The sequence below is a fragment of the Cyprinodon variegatus genome, unplaced genomic scaffold (assembly GCF_000732505.1).
Source record: "Cyprinodon variegatus isolate N-32 unplaced genomic scaffold, C_variegatus-1.0 Scaffold303, whole genome shotgun sequence".
Lineage (NCBI taxonomy): Eukaryota > Metazoa > Chordata > Actinopteri > Cyprinodontiformes > Cyprinodontidae > Cyprinodon > Cyprinodon variegatus.
In genome coordinates, this window is record NW_015150756.1 from 776,799 (window position 1) to 798,092 (window position 21,294).

Genomic DNA, 21,294 nt, shown 5'->3' on the forward strand with positions numbered 1-21,294 from the left:
TCACAACTCCAATGCTTTGACCGTGTGACACATGCATTTCATGAAGTGCACACACTCACAGACACGGCACTAAAATAAAAATATACCTAACATACCAGAACTTTAGGCTCTAAAATTGAATCTCCAATACTTTTGATAATGCAGTCATTTTAGGTCAATGAGGAAAGTGGAGGAGAGCACTGGTGCTGCTGCTTCGCTGAAAGCTGGTAAAGTGATGTTAAAGCACCAGAATATGTGGAGCTATAAATTTGACTAAAATTGTTACCTAGATATATAATTAACACCCAGAATGTTCAGGTAATAAAAATTTTCTGCAAAGGAATATATCTATTTCAGTTCTTTACACATTTTTGACACTTTTATATAGGTCAAATAAGAAACAGTAGAATCTGAAATTGGCCAAAGTGTTTTTGTATTAAAAAAGTTTAAAAGTATGAGAACATTAAGTTGAGGTTTAAAATGCCCCCAGTTAAATGTCAATCCATTCATTTATTAAATAAAAATCACTGATTTAGGTTTCAAGTCATATTTTATTTACAAAGCACACCAATAAACATTTTTCTTCAGATATATTACATTTTTAGAATGATATATATATATATATATAGATATATATTTAAACTTCTTGTTCTGACATTCATTGTGCAAACATTGTAGGAACACTCATTAAAGATGCCATAAGAACCGAACTTGAGCAGGCTTTCAACTCTGCCTCCCACTTAGAATGGCATAAAACTAGAGATTTAGGGTTTATCATTAGAAACCTCCAATGAGCTGCTGAGAAACACAACAGCCAGATATCAGCCCCACCTCTTTGTGTTTTATATCCAGTCTAAGATCAGATTACCCAAAGAAACAAACAGTTTGTTAAATTAACTACAGACTGAAAACATTTTCATCCCTTATTTTTTATAACTGCTGCGTTCATTTTAAGGCTCTTTGTTTTTATAGACTAGTTTGTTTTTAAACCAATAGGAGCACAAGTAAGAAGTGTCTTTTTTTTTCTCCACACAGGGTCAATAATCACACAGACTAATGTAAACACCTACAGCCCCACTGATACTTGGTTTGTACCTTCTGCTGCTGTACTTGCACAACACATTTCATAGCCGCCAATAAGCTTCTGGCACATTTCTGGCTGGATATTTGTACATTCTTTTAGGCATTAACACCATGAGAGCCAAGGCCACTGGAAGCACTTTTGAACATGGGGTGCTGTAAACTTTTTTTATTTCTTTTGGACAAAAGACCTATGCGCCTATAGGCCGAATTAAAATATGATAGGATAGATTGCGATTCACGACTTTATTGTTATATCCACTATTGCACACAACCAGGGTCTGTAACACACAGACATTATCAGTTCTCAGGTGAATATATGCGCTATTAAATAAACTTCGCATTAACACTATAACAACGTAGATTTGGTCAGCTGGCATGAACCTGAGTCACTGTGTTAATGTCACACATGACTCTTTTTTGCCCCAAAACCACAAGGAAATAATTATATTATTATATTATTTAAACATTATTGAACAGTTATCCATTACAGCAAGAAACCAAGATCAAAATAACACTGTGAAATACTATTGTTACGTTAAACTGCACAATAGATATGAAAGTGCATGGTGGCACCATGTTCCTACTTGGAGCTACAGGCAGGATGCCCTGCATGGTTACAGGTGTCCAAATATTCAGGTGCTCTGAGGTCGCGGAGATAAAGTCTCTGATGAGCGGTTGAATCCGAAATGAGTTTCTGTGCCGTATTTCCTCCTCATTTCTGTCATTAAACTATAAACATTTTCTAGTCTGCTGTCACGAGCAGGATACTACTCTCTAGTTTGCTTGACATTGCCATGACAACGTAACTTTCATGAATTTATGTTGATTAGGCCTCAAAATAATTACATTAAAATCCAAATACATGTAACACTGAAATAAGAAAGTCCGAATCATTTCCCAAAATATTCATAAGAAGTGTATAAATTGTGCAGAGTATTTTTAGAGGCCAGAAGAGTTTGGCTATAGATTTACTGTAAACAGGTTGCTCACCGTCACCATCCCTACACTCTGTCGCCTAGCAACCCTGACAGTTGATGTACTGAGCAGGAAAAGAATGGATACACATTACCCGCCACATAACGACAGTTTTCATTAATTTCAGGTGGAATTATTCACACTCTTGTACTAAACTGTACTTACAATATTCACCACTGTTAAGCGCCTTTTTCCTTTGAGCAAGGAGCAGCCGGCTTGCTTGGACTCCCAATGAATCATGGGATATCCAAGGCTACGTAGGATACACTGGACCTGTCCTCCAGACGGGCAAAAAGAAGGCTGCTTTCGAGGAGTCTTCCAATCTGAACAGGCTTCAGGGGCACGCTATGCTTTAATCGGCCAAACAATCTGGCCTTCGCATAACAAAGTGTGACTTTCACCACCTAAAGGGCTAGAATGGAAAAGCGTATTCTTCTTATTAAGTGCCTCCTAACCATAATGTCAATATGACAATTCCTGAAGTGTTTTTTTTTTCTTTTTTACTCTGATTACATTGCAAACATAATTAATGGTCCAACTCTAGTAAAAATCTTCAGATTTTAATTAACTCCTCCAATTCTGCCAAGAGAAGCGTTGAGATATCCAACCAGAAGTTCCCTGCCAGCTAAAGCACAAACTTTTCACCAAGATGCAGCTTTTGAGGGAAACTACCAATTATTAGTGGAGGTGTTTGAATCTACCTAACTCCATATTAATTACTGAGAAAATACACAGTAAATTTAAATTTTGCACTCAGTTTTCATCACATTTGTGTGTTTTAATAAATAAATCCGTAAAAAAACTAAAGTTAAAAAAAAAAAAATAAGGCCACGAAGGAGAAAACTAATCTTCTTTTTTAAAAGGCAGGCCTTACTGAACCAGGATCTACCGAACGCCATCGGTTTCTGGTTTAATTGACTAACTCCTTAACTTCATAGGACTCCCTGTGTTGTTCTCACAAGCTGCATTTAAAGGCTACATCTTGGCATCAGCATCTCCTCTGTTTGATTCGGGGGTCGGAGGTCAGGAAAGGGAAGGTTTAGGCTGGTATTTCACTCGGTTGAAGTCGTCGACTGTTGTCTCTACCGGAGGTTTCCTCCAGTGTTCCTCCAGGCCCAGAGCCAGGCACAGAACTATGGCCGTTATCTAAAACACACACATCCATGAACCTCTCCATGAAACAAAAAAAAATTTAAGCTAAAAATTTATATTCATGATAATCAGCAGTATAATATTTCAATAATTATTAAATTTATCTTCAATACATTTCAGGCCTAAATTCTCTTGGTGTCTCCATAAAATCCAAGTATGTTTAAAATTAAACAAATAGCTAAAAAGTGCTGGACTTGCAAAAAACTTTAAAAAAGTAAAGAAATTACTTTTCATTGATTTTTTTCTGTTTCAGATCCATAAAACTATTAAAAGAAGAGAAACAAACAGGAACTCTTTAGTTACCGTAATGGTGGCGAGAGCAGAAATGATTCCGATCCTGAGTTTGACTGGGAAGCCCAGGTAGCTCTTTAAGATGGGACCACAGGGCTGAGGAAAAGATCAAAATCAATTATCAGTAATAAGTTTTCCATCTTTAAACTTTCTGACACAAAAAAGGTGAAATGTTTTAGTTGAAAGAAAAAAGGGAAAAAGGGGAGATGAGAAAGAAGTTCTGGAGGAAATATACCTTAGAGTGAACCCAGGTTTTAGTTGACGTCTCTGGAACCTGAAGATTATTTTCGGCCATCATGCAGGATCCCTCTGGGTTGGAGTTGTTGGACTGAGAGCTGTGAAGCAACAGAGATGACAGTTAGGATGGGAACCTGCAGGTGTTTGATAAACAGCATCAAGTTCAGGATAAACCAAACAAAAACCAAACAGCTGCTCATGGACTTCAAGCGGCGCCATCATGGATCTGTATTCAACAGATTTTTCGTTTTATTTTCTACTTCTGTTGTTATTTTAAAGATTTTACAAATATGGCCTATAGACGGGGTGCCATTTAGGTCAAATTGGATCTATCTAATTAACAAAAATTTTGTCTCAACTAATCTAAGTATCCAACAGACTCTTCCTTTCTGCCTTAGATAGTTATTTGTTTTGTCTTTTTAAGCATTATTTTTCCAAACAAATTTAGAGCTTTTCTGCTTCATAAACCTATAATTAATCCATGAGTTTTCTTTATTCAACTTTTAACAGAACCTTTTCTGTTTCTATGGACTTAGCATAACCATTTTTCTCTTTAACTCATCACTCCACCCAGTTACAGCTCTTTTGCATTTAGGAGATAAGGAAGAACAATTGGAAATATAATAATAAATGTATTGAAATCAGATTTCACTTTATTTGAAGGTTGAATATTTAAAAAAAAAATAATGACCATTAGGTCTTTAAAATAAGAACTGGTTAAAAATGAAATCACTAAGAGAAACACAGGTTCTAATGTACAAACAGAGAACAAAAAAAAGGGGATCAGAACCCATGTTACTGTAAACTAACTAAGTAATCTGACTTTACCACCCTAAACAACAGCATTATTCTATTCTATTCTATTCTATTCTATTCTATTCTATTCTATTCTATTCTATTCTATTCTATTCTATTCTATTCTATTCTATTATATATTCTATTCTATTATATATTCTATTATACTATATTCTATGTGCTATTCTATTATGTTCTATGCTATTCTATTATGTTATACTGTATTGTATTATATTATATTATATCATATTATATTATGTTTATACTTCATATGTTTTTAATATTGAAAATATACCTTTCCAACCATAAAATCAGAAATATGTGCTTTATATACTGTATATGTTGTTGTTGATGAACTCACCTCAGGTCAGCAGATGGCGCACATGAGCAGGAATCAGGAAGGTGTTTTCCCCAATCTTCAAAACTTCTCAAACCACAGCAGGAATCCTTGCAAACAAATAAAGTAAAATCAAAATTTTTTTTTATTGTTACTATTATTCTGCATCACCTGAAAAGGAAATACAACAAAAATGCTCCAGGACAGATGGATGCTGGAGCATTGAGTTTATCTCATTTACTAAAAAAAAAAACATGTCTTCTTTCTGAATAAAACTTCTCTCACCGAGGCCTGGAGTTTCTGCAGTTCAGTCTGGATGTAAAGCTCAGCTCTATGAAGAGGAGTTACATTCAGGAAAATGTCATCCACAGCGCTGTTCATCTGCAGAACATAAACCAAACCATGTTATTAAAGGAAATATCTGGACCTAAACCAGAGAAGGAAAACATGTAAACAGAATGAAAAATATCAAGCAAACCCAAAGGTGACTCTTTCTTTAATCCAGATAAATTAGAAGGGGGAAAAAAAGCACACTATAAGAATAAACATGAATATCTTTATTACACAAAAAGGGAAATACATATTGAGGAGTTGCATTTCCTTCAATTAAAATATTTTTTTCCCAACCATATGCTGAACATTTAATATTGGATTTGGTACAAATACAGCAAAATGTGGATTCTGAAATGAATGCAATGAACCCCACAGTCCCCCAGAGGGCCCCAGTGCATAGAAAATAAAGTTACCTGTGGTTCAACATGAACCAATGGTGAGGCGACAACCATCAGAGCAACAAACTCCACAAATATCAGAGCAGAGAACTGCAAGAGATCATCACACGTCCAACATTAAACAGAAAGAAGAAGGAGCTCCAACTATCTGTGGTTTCATAAATCACTTACAAGTTTTCACTGTAAAGAAAAAAAAAAAAGAAAAGAAAGAGAAGAAAAAAGTTTTATTCCCATAAATAGAAGCTCCTTCTGAGAAATATCAGGACATTTAATGCTAATCAATCATTATTTCCCTGAAGGATCGATGGAGATAATAGATAAAAGATTAAAACATTACATAAAAAAAGAATATTTTTTTTTTTTTATTAACTAAATTATAACATGTGACTGAACAATTTGAAAAAAATTAGAAACTTAGAAAATTTGAAAAAAATTAACTAGAAACCTATTTAATATTTTTTTTTTCAAATGAAAAAGAAGGATTAGAAATAAAAAAAAATTTAAAGCATAAAATTAATCTAGAAATACGCCCTCTTCTCACCAGCAGAAGCAAAGGTTTGTAGTTTGAAACTGCAGCACTGATGCCCAGAACAGACAGAACCACCGTGATTGGACCGAACACCTTCAGCGCCAGGAGGCCATCGCTGATGGAGAGCTGCTCAAAGAGCTGAAACACAGGATAAAATCATCTGTAGCCTTCAAGAAACTCAGGAAATTAAAAGGTGAGTTTGGAGGTTTTCAGGAATAATTCAAATCAGACTTAAAGTAAGTTTTAACCAAACAGCTTTATTGTGGGGCTCATTTTTTATTTAATCTGATTATCTTCAGCTAAAGTCAAACTGGATCAATGATCTAAAACATTTATAAATGTTTTTAGGAAGGTTAATCATGTTGCTCTCGATTTTCTGTTTGGTTCCTAACATGATAAAGGAACTAGCTGAACATTTTACTCTTTCATGGTCGATTTCTGTGACGTGCATCAGCAGCTAATATATTTACTGATGAACTTGGATGTATTTTAGAGGTTATGTGGAGTTTTGAAAAAAAAACTATAATCTGTATCAGCCTGGAAAGGCTTGAATAATTTATCACAAATGGATTCCTAACAAAAATCTTTTTAAATTAGAAGATAATCAAATGAAAATATTTTACAAATGCCTTGTACTGATCTATGATTTATATGACTTCTTTATTACATTGTTTTTTTATATATAATAATGCAGTAAAAGAAAATCTAAATCAGAAATTCATTTAATTGTAAAAAAAAATTACCATTTAAATCTTTTTGAACACAGAAATGTTGTCTTATGGAATTTTTTTCTTATTTCTTTTCCCCGTGGAGCAGCTGAGTACTCTGGCTGTAAAGTTTAGTGGAAGGAAAAACTATGGCAAAAAAGAAAACTTCATTTACTAATGTAAAGAGCATTAGTAGGAATTGGTTTCTGAACACACCACCACTACAAGCAGGAATATCTGTTTTATGATTATGGTATCATTGTGCTGAATTGGCAAGAAAACTGGTCTGACCTTAACAACATAGATATGATGATAGTGCTGAGGAAGATGAAGGACGAACCAGAGACTGATGTCCAATCATGTTCTGCTGCTCTGGTGCAGGCATTTATGCAAAAGGAGCCACAACCGAATATTTAAAGCAGTAAATGAACAGTGTGTGGATTTATTGTTCACTAACCATAACATATGTGTTATGAATGCATATATGAGTTCTACTTTCTGAGTGTAATTAGTAAAACAAAAGACCTTTTGTTTAAGATTTTAAAACATTGAGATCCACTTACAATTCTGAAAATATGCAGCAAATTAAAAGCTATTCTGAGATGTAGGAATGTGTTTCTGATTAAAAACCATCTTTTTAAAAATAGGATCTACAACAGAGTAGCTAATGGGTGAGAATGTCTTTATTTTAAGGGTGACATTGTTTTTGTAATTTAGATGGGAGATGGGAAACATTTAATTTACAGATGTCAAGGAATAATAAAATAAAGTATAAGCAACATATGGTTTTAATACCTCAGTAAAATCTAAAATCACATAAAAGTTTGTTGTTCGCAAAAAGCAGTCTGAGAAAACTGATTATCATCTACAAAACTGTTACATTTCATTTATGGGTCTAATATTTGACATCAACTGCATAAGAAATATATACAATTTAAATAAGAGGAAGTCCTAAATTGATTCTCGATTATAAAATACATTTAAAAATGCACGTTTTAGCTTAAATATGATTTCCAAAACTGTCCTATAATGTGATGCCAGGCCTACTTGTTCCATTTGACTAACTATGACAGCATTGCGTTTAAAGATGGCCGCATGTGGGCTAATCCGTTTATCTGCTAATAATTAGCGCTAATTCATCTATTCAGGGTTATTGAGAACTTTTTGTAAAATAGCAGCATCCCTCGTTTACCTTTTCAACAGGTACGTTGCCTTCGATTGATGAGAACCCAACACCGATCATCACCATACCAGACAACTGCAGAGTGATAAAGAAGAAACTTTATAAAACACATCCAACTGATGCATTCAAGTTTTATCACAGAGGGCAGAGCTTTTTAAAGAAGAGGCAACATTCCTCTGTAACTGTTCCTTCAGCCCCAGGGGGAAAGTTTGATCGGATTCCCTTCAGCTGGAAACTCTGATGGCTCAGCTTCCTCCCATTTTTCTCAAACAGCCCTGGAGAAAAATTAAGTCCTCACTGCTTCACATCTGGAACTCCAGGTTGTAGGAGGTGGATAATATTCCTCTATGAAAGCTTTTCTACCCCCTTTCTGATTTTACAACATTTCTTTCGTATTTTGCCAAAAAAAAAGACTATATTCGAGGCCATTGAGAGATTGAAGCCTAGTGCACTAACATAATAATCTATAATCATTAAATAATTTATATCTGAGTTAGAAGAGGCAAACATGCAGATGTACTTTAAGGCTGCACTTCTAATTTGCTGCTTTCTTGTGTGACATTTGTTCTCATCTGATTAGATAAATATGTTGGGTAAATATCATGGAAGAATAAGAAAGTTTCTGTTTCTGAGACATGAAGAGTTCTTTTGTAAATTTTGAGAATCAGAGCAAAAGATCCTGAAGAAAACAAAGAGAAGTCATTTATTAACACTGTAAAGGACTTGGACTGAAAAGCCACTCATTAGAGAAGAAGCCATCACATAAAAAGCACAATTTAAACCAAGATAATATTTGAAAAATTCATTTGGAGACCTGCCCTGATGTTTGATGAAACAAAAATTACTAAAAATAATTTTTTTTAGGTTTGGAGGACATTTGAAAGCCTGAGAATAACTGTGATGTACGACAGAGTCAGCATTATGATCTGGGAGTGTTTTGCTTCACTTCACAAAAAAAGGACAAAGCTCAGAGACAAAAAGGGTCTTTTAAATGTCCGAAGAATCCAAACAAACCACTAAGTGTTTTATAAAGTAGCTTAAGGACAACAAATTTGCTTTAATGGAAAAGACAGGACAAAAGTTCTGACTGAAAAAAAGTATAAGAAAAGGTGTATTTGAGCAAGCTAGTCTCTATAATCAATCCAATTAGCATTCTTCCTTGAGGAATGCACCAAAATATGTCTGAAGGCATCTTAAGTATATTCATTTTGACTGAAATCATTGAGTTTAAAGGTATAAACTAAGGAAAAGTATGTTAAATCCATATTAGGGAATTCAGTAAATGAAGTATTCGTAACTGACCTAAAAGTATTACAAAAAGGAAGGAATCTTGTGTCCTTCTATAGAGTGCATGTGAATATTTGGTTTTGGCAGCTTTTGATTTAAACATGGATGGCTGAATGGGTCCCTGCAGATCCTTCAGTTTGCACGTTGCACTGGCAACAACACTCAAAATAGATGGAAAGGTATGCAACGGGAAAGAAACAAGCGCATGGCAGTAAAGCTAAACTCAGAGTAATGCACAAATTAAGACACAGACATCAGAAGTACCATACAACAAGATGTAAACTAAACTAAGCTTCGAAAACCTGATTTTTCCTTTCAAACAAACTTTAAAGAAAAATCGTAACCATGGCAGTGAAAGTCTCCTGAGATTTTCAGTCAAGCTGAAAAGGAACATTCGACGTAATCACTGTAATCAGCTGATAAGAAGCTCAGCAGCAGGAACAGGAAGCAGGAAAAAGTGAGCACAACGACAGAAATTAAATAAAAATAGCTACAGGAGCCAATGTAGTCACACACTGTGTTTCTGCTGGCGGACAGGCAGACAGTGGCCATGCTTTCAACCATGCTGTTAAAGGGCAGTAAAAAAATATTTGGTGACTGCAAAAGGTGAGGTTAAAAAAAAAGAGAACTGAGACACTTTTATTCAAAGTGAAGAAGGAAAGGGAAGAGTTTGCATGAGAAAGATAAGAAAGGGAAATGAGCAACGATTACCCGCTAGTTACACAACCAAACATGTTTTTGCAAACCCCTCATTTCAAAAACATAAAAGAATGATACAAATATATGAACTTAATAGAAATATAACTTTGAATCATTTATTATTTCCTAAATAAATTAAAAAAAAACTTCCCACCATTCCACCAAGTTCTACTCTAACCAATGCATCAGAATTTATAGCTTTAAAGCTATAAGAGTTTAAAGCTAAATTTTATTTACAGATATCATATACATATTCTGGTTACAATAAAGGAAAACATAATCAAATTATGGAGGTTTCAGTTCCTCGGTAAAACCTGTAAGCACATAAATATGTCACAAAAAGCAGTGCATCATCTGTAAAACTGTAGAATTTTATTTATTTTTAGGGACCTACAATCTGATATTAACTGCTTCCCACACTTATTGTAACTGTTTACTTTGAATAGCTTTATTTTTCAGGATAATAAATCAGCCTTATTCTACTACAGGCAATAGATAAATAGGAGGGGGGCTTAAAATCAATCCCTGAGGATCTAAAATATGTGTCATTCCATCCTAATAACAAACCCCATAGTTTGGCTTAAGAACCAGTGGAATTACAAAACATAAACTGTCATTTGTTTGATGCTCTTAGGTATGTAGGGAGTAAGGGACAAGGGGAAGAATTCAGGGATTTCCAATATCTTTATTCAAGAATGTGTAAGTTAGAAGAAATAGAAATCAAACTTGCTCCACAGGGCGGATATGGATGAGCTTTTATGTGAGAAGCTTTATCTGTCGGAAGAATCCCAGAGACTCTGTGCCTTTGAGTTGAATCTGCTGAGATGGTTCATCTGATCAAAGGCTTTCTGGACATTCAGGGAAGAGCTAGAACTTATCAGAGTCACTATACGCCTATGGATGCTTGATGAAGAGAGTAGGAGTGTCGTTAAGGAGGGAGATGTCTTGATGTTCATACTGGACTTTTTGGCTCAACCAGCTGACCAGATATAAACCAAGGCTGAAAGAAAGACAGACAGGTGGACAAAATATGGCCAATTCCCTGTCCAGTATGTTCGTTCTAAAGCTTCACAGAGGACACAACTTTCCATCTCCAGGCAACATTGTCCAGACCCGCTACGGGTGGCTGGCCTGTTCCAAGCAAAAATGTAAAGTCTTAGTATTTTCTTATGCTCTCTGTCAAGTCTATCATGTCCTAAATGAGTCTAGGCCACATTTAAAGCAATTATAAATGGCCGCCACTCATGACATCACAGGCAGCAGGATATTTAGTTGTATCTGGCTCTTATAATGCCTGTAGTACTTAATTGAACTTTGTCACAATAAACCTAATCTAAGATTAATGAAAGTGACTAAAGTAGAATCAACAACAAAATGATTAATATCTAACGAGATCCTTTGTCAAACAGAAACAAACCTTTTCACCCACCTGTTTAAACCCAGTGGCGTTGCACCAAGGACCCCTTTAGAAAGACGGGTGGTCAACAACACAAAGCAACTTCCTTGTCCACGAAAAGAAAAACAGCGTGGAATGACAACTGATTTCAGCAGTGTTTCTGCTATGCTGTTTCTGACAGGTTTGCCAGACATGAATCTTTCAACAATTGACTCAACATGGAAAAAAGAAACATTTACTGAAGGTGGGTGAGATTGTTCCAAATGAGGCGGCAGTGTTCGAGAAGTGGCACATTTGACTTACGTCAAGACTGAACAGACGTCCAGCTAGGCAGTTTTTAAATATGGATAACTTAATTTTTACACAATTAAAGTGCAATTCCAGCTTTGGGAGTGGTCTCCAGTCCACTTGGCATTCACATCTCTATTCGCACCGTGCCAGAGTTCACCTCAACAGAGCTGAGACCTAGGGTTTGAGGAGGAGCCGAGTTTGCTTTTTTGGTCTGAATCAGAGTTGGATTGCGTCATCATAGCTCCCTAAATGAACCAAACTTTTTGGCCAAACAAGCTATGATCCAATTAAATCAGACTAAACAGGGCTGGTGTGAATGTATCCTAGTTTTAGTTTCACTCAGCTGTTCTGACACCCATTCAGAAATCTTTGTCAATTAGATGATTAGATGAGCTTTACTGATCTCACAGCGGAGAATTTAACTCGTCACATTTTGGCATAGTAATAACAGAAGGTGCAAGCAAGGAGGAAAAAGGTGCATTAAGAATAAACAATATATATATATATACAGTATATCCAGGTATATACAGTAGCCTATATCAAGATAAATAAGGATTAGGGTGCAAGTGTACATGTATCGTCCCACAATGAAAAACAATATAAAAATAAGAAATAAAAAATAAGAGTAAAAAAAATAAGAATAAAAAAATACAAGGTAGTAGCACAGAGGTTTTAGGTTCTGCGTTATCAATATTTTCAAAAGGAATTGTAACTACGTGCAGTTAGCATTTCCTACTATATGTATCCTGTGAAGATACAGCTTTAATTCTTACCCCAGGACTGTGGTGGCTACAGCCCATGTATCCATATAACGGTGTATAGATTGGCTGTAATTCCCTCCTGATGAAAGCAGCTAAACATCAATCTTTCTGTTTATTAGACCTGATGATGCTGAACCTGGCTTTAGTTTAGGACTCAGAGTCATTTAAAAACATTGCCAGAATAGAGAGTTCAGGACACAGAAAACTGGTGTATGCTTTTATTTTCAGGGGGTTAAGGTTGATTTAACGGCTTCAAATACTTTATATGTATGTATATAAATCTATTTATCTGCTTCCCCTTAATTCACTTTGTTTAATTTCATCCACAGCTTGAAATTTTATTAGTTACCTGATTTCAAATCAAGATTATTGAGTTTCTTTAAGTAGTTTGATGATGCGCTAATTCTTCGTACATTTTTTATTGTTTTGCTTATTACTAATTAGCTAATTAAGCTTTTAAGGCAACAGCTATTGCAAAGATTGCATTGTATATTACATACATATTTATATATATTTTAATAAACATATATATGAAATGAAATATTTTATAGATGCCTTACCAAAAAAGATTTGCACATGATGTTGAAATAATTTCAAAAGATGTGTTTATAGTTTGCATATTATTATCTAGGTTGATAATAGATTTACTTTTTTAAATAACTTAGTTGAAACCAAAATAATGAATACTTTTGTAATTGATTAATCCAACATTGCAAATAAAGGCTTCATCACTTTTATTATCAGCGAGTTGTTAGCAGTTAGCATTTAGCTTACCAGCAAGAGCACAGTGACGCAGATGGAGAGTCCCCGTAAGTAACTCCTGCAGCGAGCCATGATGACAGCCGTCTGAGAGCCGAGCTGAAACAGAAACACAGCAAAGACCAGAGCCAGCTGTGTGTGGAAGAGAGAGAGAGAGGGAGAGGGTGGGTGTGGGTGTGTGTGATGGATGTTGTTTAAAGCTCAGGAGTGTTTGGCTGCAGAAACAAGAACATGACCAAGTTTGGAAGACCAGCTGAGAGGAGAGTGTTAATTAACCAAGGTGAGTGAATATGAACGCATCACATGCGCTCTGGATTTAACGATCTCTGCAACATCTTAACATGAGCCTATAGTTTGGCAAAGGTAGAAAAAAAAGAAAATTACTTGGCACCATCATCATCATTTGTGGTTTTAAAACACCATAATCTTCACCTTACTCTCCATTTACTACACCACTGAAACCACATTTAACCTTTTTGTTGCAAACTATTCCTGGGGGACAATCCTATAAACAAGAACTTTCTGAACCTCCACCAGCAGTTTCAAGTGATTACACCAGCAGAATGCAGGTGATAATATTTTATTTGATGATCATATAATCTGTCAACCTTTTTTTCTCCTGTTCAGCAGGGCTCATCTACATAAAAGAATAACTTTTTTTTTTCTGGTTCATAAAAATACAAGCCCAAAATGGTGTAGTTAGTGCTACACTGGGACTATTAACTGGTTACAACTTTGTACTCTGCACTGCTAATTAGTGTTGCGCCGATGCCATTTTTTGGCCCCGATACCCGATACCTGGCTGTGCAGTATTGGCTCATACCGATACCATCTGTTTGAAATTGATGTGTGTATATATGAAGAACTGCATACTACTTGGATGTAAAATAATTGCCATGATGGCTTTATCAGGCTGCTGCCTGCCTTTGTGAAGCAGGAAAAAGACTAATACAAAGTGAATCCAGTAGAACTCTTTATTGTCTACCTGGAATGGGTGACAATAGTTGAATAAACTTTCGACTCTCAAAATGGTATCGGTGCCCTATTTGTTGGTACTCGCCGATACAGATACCACAATTTAGTGCTGGATCAGGGCCCCGCCCGATACTGTTATCGGTATTGGTGCAACACTACTGCTAATAAAGACACTGACAATGGAACAGCCGGGCTGAGGCATGAAGCGAAGGTGACCCATCAGCGTGGATATACCCACGATGCAGTGTTTTTTCAGAGCATGTTTAAATATTGCTTTAGTTTCATACCATGTGTTTCAGGACAATGGCTCAGTTTTTCTAAACCATCCACTGCTGCTCAGACAAGGTTCTCAGTATCTGCAGAGCTAATAGCATAATCTCACTCTGTCTGGCAAATAGCTGTGTGCATGATGTTTCTACTTTTTAAACAATAAATTGTTTTGCTCTCATGAAAACGAATGGAAATCTGGTCAAGAAAAAATCTGCAAAACATGATTTTTTTTTTACATCTTAATACATCTGCATACTTTCAGCTAGAGATGCTATTCAACATTAACAACATTAACTCAACATTTAAAGCATTTTCATAACCTTCTGGTAATATTACATAATTCAACTTTTTTATATATTTTATGTTTTATTCACAATTTTTCAGATTTCCAATTTTAGAGTGGGAATTCTTACTGTTTGTAATGTAGATGTTGGAATGTGTTACACATCTCTGAACAAGCACTTCTCATTATCACTCTATCCAGACAAATCTTATCTTTCTTTTTTATGTTTTTTAATGGCAGTAGTGGCTTGCTTATTGTACAGTAGACTGACAGGAAAGAGGTTGGGGAGAGAGAAGGGGAGATACAGCAAAGGACTACAGGTCATATTCGAAACCAAGGATTAAGGCCTCCGTAAATTGCGTCATGCGCATTAACCACTGAGCCACCGAAGCACATCCAAAACCTTATGCCTTTACATTTGAATTTCTGTCTCGATTCAGGAAATGTAACCCTCATTGATAAGGGATTCAACGTTTTTTGTTAATTTGACCCACAAGTCCATACACCCTAGAAATCCACTGGTTGATTATCCCAAAGCAGAGCCAAAAATCCCTAAAGACACATTTTAGAATCACTGCCTCTTTAAGCAATAGACAGAATTTGGTAACAATTCAGTGAGTTTCATCATAGCCAATCCTAACCAGATTCTGGTAGAAAAGTGAAAATAAGTCTTTATTTTCCAAAGCCTGCTGATGCTGACAGTGAGTTATGCTTTAATGTAGATGGAGTCGTGTGACAGCTATTTTTTGTCAGTTTTTGCTTTTCTTTCATTTTCCCTCTTTATTTCATGACTTTTGCACCTGTATTAAAGTTTTTTTAAATTAAAGACATAATGTTTTTACCCGTTCCTTTCTGTAATGAATGGTCTAAGTACGGCATCTCTAGTCATTACCGTTCATAAGATATGGGTAATAGTTGAACCCAATAACCCCAGCTGTTTAACACTGAGGTGCAACGAGTAACAAACAGCTGTTGCTATGCCGTCACCACGCCTACACTCATCCTTATAAAAACATGAAAAAACATTTATAACTCTCTAAACCCAGCTGCATGTTGCTGAAAGAATTATATTGATAAGTCTTATACTCTTTAAGAGGAAGGAATTTGTTTTTGTGAAGGAAGTTGTCTTTTCTGACTTCTCCCCATTCTTACCCTTTTCTCCATTAATTTTTGCAACTTTATCAAAAACCTTGTGGATAATAGTTTGTCTTTCTATCCTGAAATGAATACAGTGACCAGTCTATTCTATACAGTTGACATGTTATAGACAGTTGATCAACCAAAGATTTCTCTGCTGTTGAACGCTGAGGGGCCCAGCTTGCAAAAGCTGCACCAACATTGTCATTAAACTTAAACAGCCATTATTGTTTTCTAAACTCACAGTGAAAGAATTATATCAATAGAACTTTTACTTTTTGAGTTAGCACTAGTTGTATTGGGATCTTGTCAGGGATGTTTTCACTTCACTTTATCTTCATATTTTTCACACTTTTTTCCAATATTTTCTTCTAAAAAAACAGACATAGACCAGAGGTCACGGATTAGCGGACCAGAGTCTGGATCTGGACACAACCGGTTTAAATCATTTATAAATTTTTGCATGTTGTCCAACGACATTGTCTAACTTCACTTGCACCACTTCGCCTCATAATATGGTAAAGCCTTCCAGAGCGTCCGGCTCCAGGCTACACGCGATCCAAATGATCCAATGAGCTGCTGTCAGTCTGGGTTGCTGCTGCTGCTACTTTTAGACACAGCAGGCAAACCTGTGGCAAGCCGGGCGATGGAAAAGAAGGAGAAGATGATGAGAAAAAGAGAGCAGAGAAAGTGTGGACTGATGAAAGAACTGCAGAGAAAAGTGAAATGGTGCTCAAAGATGACTCTGCACATTTAGAGGATGTTTGGTTCAACCTGCTGCTGTGAAGCAGGATTCTCCACCATGAACAGAATCAAAAATTAATATGGATCCAGGCTCAAAGTGAGCACCTTGAAAATGGGTTTGTCTCCATTCAAACCCAGGTTTAAAGCCTTGCAGGGCAGCATAAAGCCCACTGCCAACATTAAGACAGAAAAAAGAAATAAAAATGGTCAGTTCAGGTGTGTTATAAAATATTTGAATCAGGAAATTGTCTATATACCAAACTGAACGATTGTTGTTCTCTGCTTTAAAGAACACTGTTAATATTAAAATGGAAAATGTTCAATAACATTTTTAAATTATTTAAAAATTCAATGTATAACATGGATGCATAAAAAACAAATTTTATTTCAGCGTTAAATTCCCTTTAAAGTTACAGATTATAATTAAAAATATCTCCAGACCTTTAATGGTTGATAATTTTCTTTATTCGGACCTAGCTGATTTTTAATATACATAGATAATATTGTTCCCTTATCTGTTGTCAAATAAACTTGTTTCAAGAACGTTGTCGATAGACCCTACGGGTCCTGAGATATGCAATGTTGTTCAACCAAATGCGTCTCCAAATCTTAATGAGCAGAGGGGGGCTAAATGAGGGTGAATGGCAGTGAGTTTCCATGGTAACGCAATACCTGTCACATTTTTGTATTGATGTGTTTAATGAAGTATACATGTAGTACACCTACACACTCAGATGCCCAAACACATTCACATCCATGTCCATGAACTTAATTTCATCCATGATTTTTCTTTGTTTCGCTACTTTAACCAATAATAGCTAAGCTATTCAAACATGGACTGGATCAGTGATTCTCAGTCCCTGTCCTGCAACTTTTAAGTGCCTCCTTGGTGCCACGCACCTGACTTTCATGAAGTGATGGCTTCTGCTGCATTTCATGGCTGCCGAATCAGGTTTGCTGAAACAGAGAGAAACGTCTAAAAGATTCAGAGCAGTGGCTCGTTAGGGTTAGAAGTGAGAACCACTCTGAGTAGATTGTTCTTCTCTAAAAGAAGAATATTACAACCCCTTGTTTTTGATTTGTGAACCCTTTATCTCATTTTTAAAGGTTATCAAATACCCATTTTAATGGCTTTTTTTGCATTTTGATCACTTTCAAACTAGTCAAGCTCAAAAATTGCAAAACCTGGATTCTTCTAACCTGGACTGCTTTGTTTTATACTATCTGGGAATCTTTAAAACCTAGTTTATCAATTGTAAAATCAGTATTATATCTTACTTTATTCACATTAGATTTTGTCATGCTTCAACTATTGTTTGAATACTTAGTTCATTTCATCCAATTTTCTTCTACATTTTATGCTTTTGTATCTTTCTTTATTCCTTTTATTTCCAGTCTTGTTTTCAACGTTTAAACTATTTTAAACAGCCAATAACTTCAACTTTAGCTGTATATCTCTCTCCTCTTTGTCCTCTTCCCATGGTCCACCTATATTTACATTTACTTGTCAAGCTACTTAAGCTTTTTTCATTTATCAACTGACACGTTTGCATTTGATTTTAACCATTAAGCTATTTCTTCAACTATCTAAACAGTTTCTTTATTAAGATAACCTCCATTTTATTTTTGTTAGTTCTATTCTCTTCTATTTTTTTGGCATTTAGTCATTTTAAAGTTTTTTAGTTTTAAGGAAAAAAAAATAAAAAATCACCTGAAGCGTTTTTAAGCCCATGTTTTTCTCTTTAACCAGATCATTAGTTAATCTATACTATTATAATTCTAATTTCTTCAAATTTAGATTTCAGAAGCTTTATTGTGAACTTATTTTTCCACCATCTTTTTGTAGATACGTTAATCTTTTCTAATAATTTTCTAATAATTTTTCAGCTATTTTCTAAGAAGGCAGTCAAGCATCATCTTCTGAAAATTCATGACATTTCAAAGCTTTTTCTTTCTAAATCAGCTCCTCTCTGCCATCCTAAAGCTTGTATCTTACAGTTTGGTGTAAAGCATTCACAGAATTTCTGCAGGTAATGCAGCTTTTTCTACTTTTGGATTGGGCTTCTTCATTTAAGCTCAGACATCCAACATCTGGATCACCTCCCTAGTTAAATGACCACACCCAAAGCATTAGCAGGGAGGAGGGGGGAAAGGGGAGGTCTGGTTATACATTGGTTTGATTACAAAGCTGTGAAAGGTGCAAAATTTGCAAAACCTCCATATCAATTTGTTTTTTGCACCATTTTTTATTTTCCTCCCACACCGTTTACATTTGATCGCTGCTGCACTTTAATGGAAATGTCATGAGGTGTACAAAACAAAATTGTGTATACAAAATGACAATTAAAGTCGTCCAAGCCTTCAGGTCTTAAATTTCCAGGTTTTTCTTTTTTTCTCTGACTGAATTACATCCCACAAAATTTATGTTTCGCTTTTTCACACTGATCTCTCAAAGCTAAAGGCCCCGTAGCTCTGATGCCTACGAGAAATATTTAATTTCAAAATTTCTTCTGGACTAGGTCCCAGTTTACCCACTTTCCAATAATCCACCCACTTTAACTCCTTTCCTAGCTGTGTTTGAACACGAGTCCCTCTTCATGTAAGAGCAGCTGGTTTTCAGTAAGAAGCCCTTTGGATCCTGTCCATCTAACGCTCTGCAATATAAGTGCGAACAACAGACGTTTACATTCATCAGATCGGACATACTCATAGATCCCGCTCCTGGTTTCCTAGGAGATGCTCTCATCTCGTGTTGGAGAGAAAAACCAGACGTCCCAAAGGACCAGATTACTCTGGAGGCAGCTGTGCTGGTTGCTATAAATGAAATACAGGAGAGTGGTCTGTCTGCATAAACAAAACCTTTGTTTGGGATGATCTGACACCAGTTTTTTTGTTTTATGGCAAAGAACAGCTGGGATCCAAATAGCTCGACAGCATTACAATAACCAGGCTTCTAGCACTCTTAAGAGCTAAATTAACCTTAAACGTAAAGCAGAAAACACCTTCAGAGGTTTAGTCTTAAGCTACTGTGTGATCAGATACACATAAGGTGTTTTAGGTCTAGTTGAGTGAATGTAGTAAAGAAGTCATGAACAGAGTGAAGCTGGGAGGAATCTTGTGGTCATTAAGAGCTGGGCTGTGTTGACTTTAGACTAAAAATAACCAGAGGGGGAGAGGCCGACTGTGTGTTACAGCCATCAACAATGTTGCTGCTTGTTTCCCAACACACACACACACACACACACACGTCAGCTGTTCAACATAGAACACGTTCATCCATGCTAAGAGACGTAAACACCCCCACAGCTGCTCCATTTCAGCTTTGAAAGTTCATCTTGGTACCTGTTGATTTTGAAGCATAAAATGGACTTTAAACTGACAGTGTCTAAATATTACAAAATAAACTAAACATTTCAGCCTCTGCAGGGCAAGATACCCATGGTTGACAGTTGTAGCTTTTAATATTTCAAAGAAATGCATCAAACTGGCTAAAAATTTCTGCTAAACTCTCCCAATGTAAAAATTAAATTAGGCCATTTATGAATACGAGAATGAAATTTCTCCTTTATCTATGCTCAGCATTTTGTTTAGATAACCATTTAAAATTAAGATCCTTGAAATAAACGAAATATGATGAAACTTCAGATAAGTACATTATAATCTCCATGTTCTTAAAAAAGCAATTAAAAAAAAGGATTCCAAAAATGCCTATTACTGATGTACATTAATAACTTCATAAATGTTCAAGAAAACAGTTTTAAATCCCCCCCTACACCCATTTAAAAAAAAAAAAAAAAAGTTATAATACTTAAAGCATTGGAGACAAACGTGAGTCGTCACCATCTGCTTTCACTACTTGTGCATCCAGTAATCTGGCCACTATGGGGTGCAGGTTGTAAAGTTCAGCAATCAAATAATTTTTGAGCAGTATTTATGGTTATTCAGCATGTTTTTAAGAGAATAGCCATTACTCATTTTCCCCACACACATGCAATAAGCCTGTGCTAAGATAAAAAAAAAAAAATAGAAAAATGTGTTCAATATTAGATCAAATGTATCAGAGCCAGTTTATACACAACATGGGATTCAAGTCAATTTTATTTCTCAAATGGAAAAAAACAAAACAGGTTTTGATTAATTAAAAGCAGTAACAAAAGTAGCCATTAAAAACAAACAGCATTTTGAGTTTCATCCATACTAATGAGGCAGAGCAAAAGACATTCTATACATCATGTTTAAAATAAAACAGTACAACTTCCTGAGAAATCTTCTAAATGTAACCACAAAGATAACACGGAAACCTGGTTTAAAAAAAAAGTTGAGAATTTATGAGATCTGGGATATTTTACAACTAATTAATTTTCCTGAACCTCATTTTATTTACCTAAAGTTTGAGGCTTCAAATATATTTTTAATTTCTACATGTCCAAATATTGTTAGAAATATAATTCAATTATAGATGCCGAAAAATAAAATATAAGGTTTAAAGTTTCACGACTATAGTTATGTGCCACAGGCAGCATCACCACAATAAAAGCTTTGGAGGCAGACATTTAAATTATATTGAACTCCAATAATTTCCTCATTAAGATAATTTCACATAAGAGCTTAGTTTTGTAACAAAAAAAAAAAAATATGCATTTTATCTGCCACTTTTGGACTCTTACCTACAAATATACTGGGTGATATATTG

At 35.4% G+C, this 21,294-nt stretch overlaps 1 protein-coding gene across 1 annotated transcript; it reads right to left on the reverse strand.

The window, feature by feature from the left end:
- Positions 1-627: 627 nt before the first annotated feature.
- On the reverse strand, positions 628-14,387 carry LOC107090608. The gene is made up of 10 exons (XM_015384101.1): positions 14,346-14,387; positions 13,208-13,324; positions 8,009-8,074; positions 6,122-6,247; positions 5,596-5,670; positions 5,135-5,230; positions 4,874-4,959; positions 3,716-3,815; positions 3,493-3,576; positions 628-3,183 (listed from the first exon to the last, which is right to left on the reverse strand). Exons 1-10 carry the CDS (start codon positions 14,385-14,387, stop codon positions 3,061-3,063), a joined length of 915 nt encoding a protein of 304 aa, XP_015239587.1. The 3' UTR covers positions 628-3,060.
- Positions 14,388-21,294: the final 6,907 nt, after the last annotated feature.

Bases quoted from the DNA above. Each gene is read 5' to 3' on its own strand.
- LOC107090608 (XM_015384101.1), bottom strand. From the start codon at position 14,387: ATGGGTCACCTTCGCTTCATGCCTCAGCCCGGCTGTTCCATT. The intron at 5,231-5,595 runs GTAACTTTATTT...TATGTTCTGCAG, and splicing joins TGGTTCATGTTGAACCACAG to ATGAACAGCGCTGTGGATGA. The intron at 3,577-3,715 runs GTATATTTCCTC...TCTTTTCCTCAG, and splicing joins AAACCTGGGTTCACTCTAAG to CCCTGTGGTCCCATCTTAAA.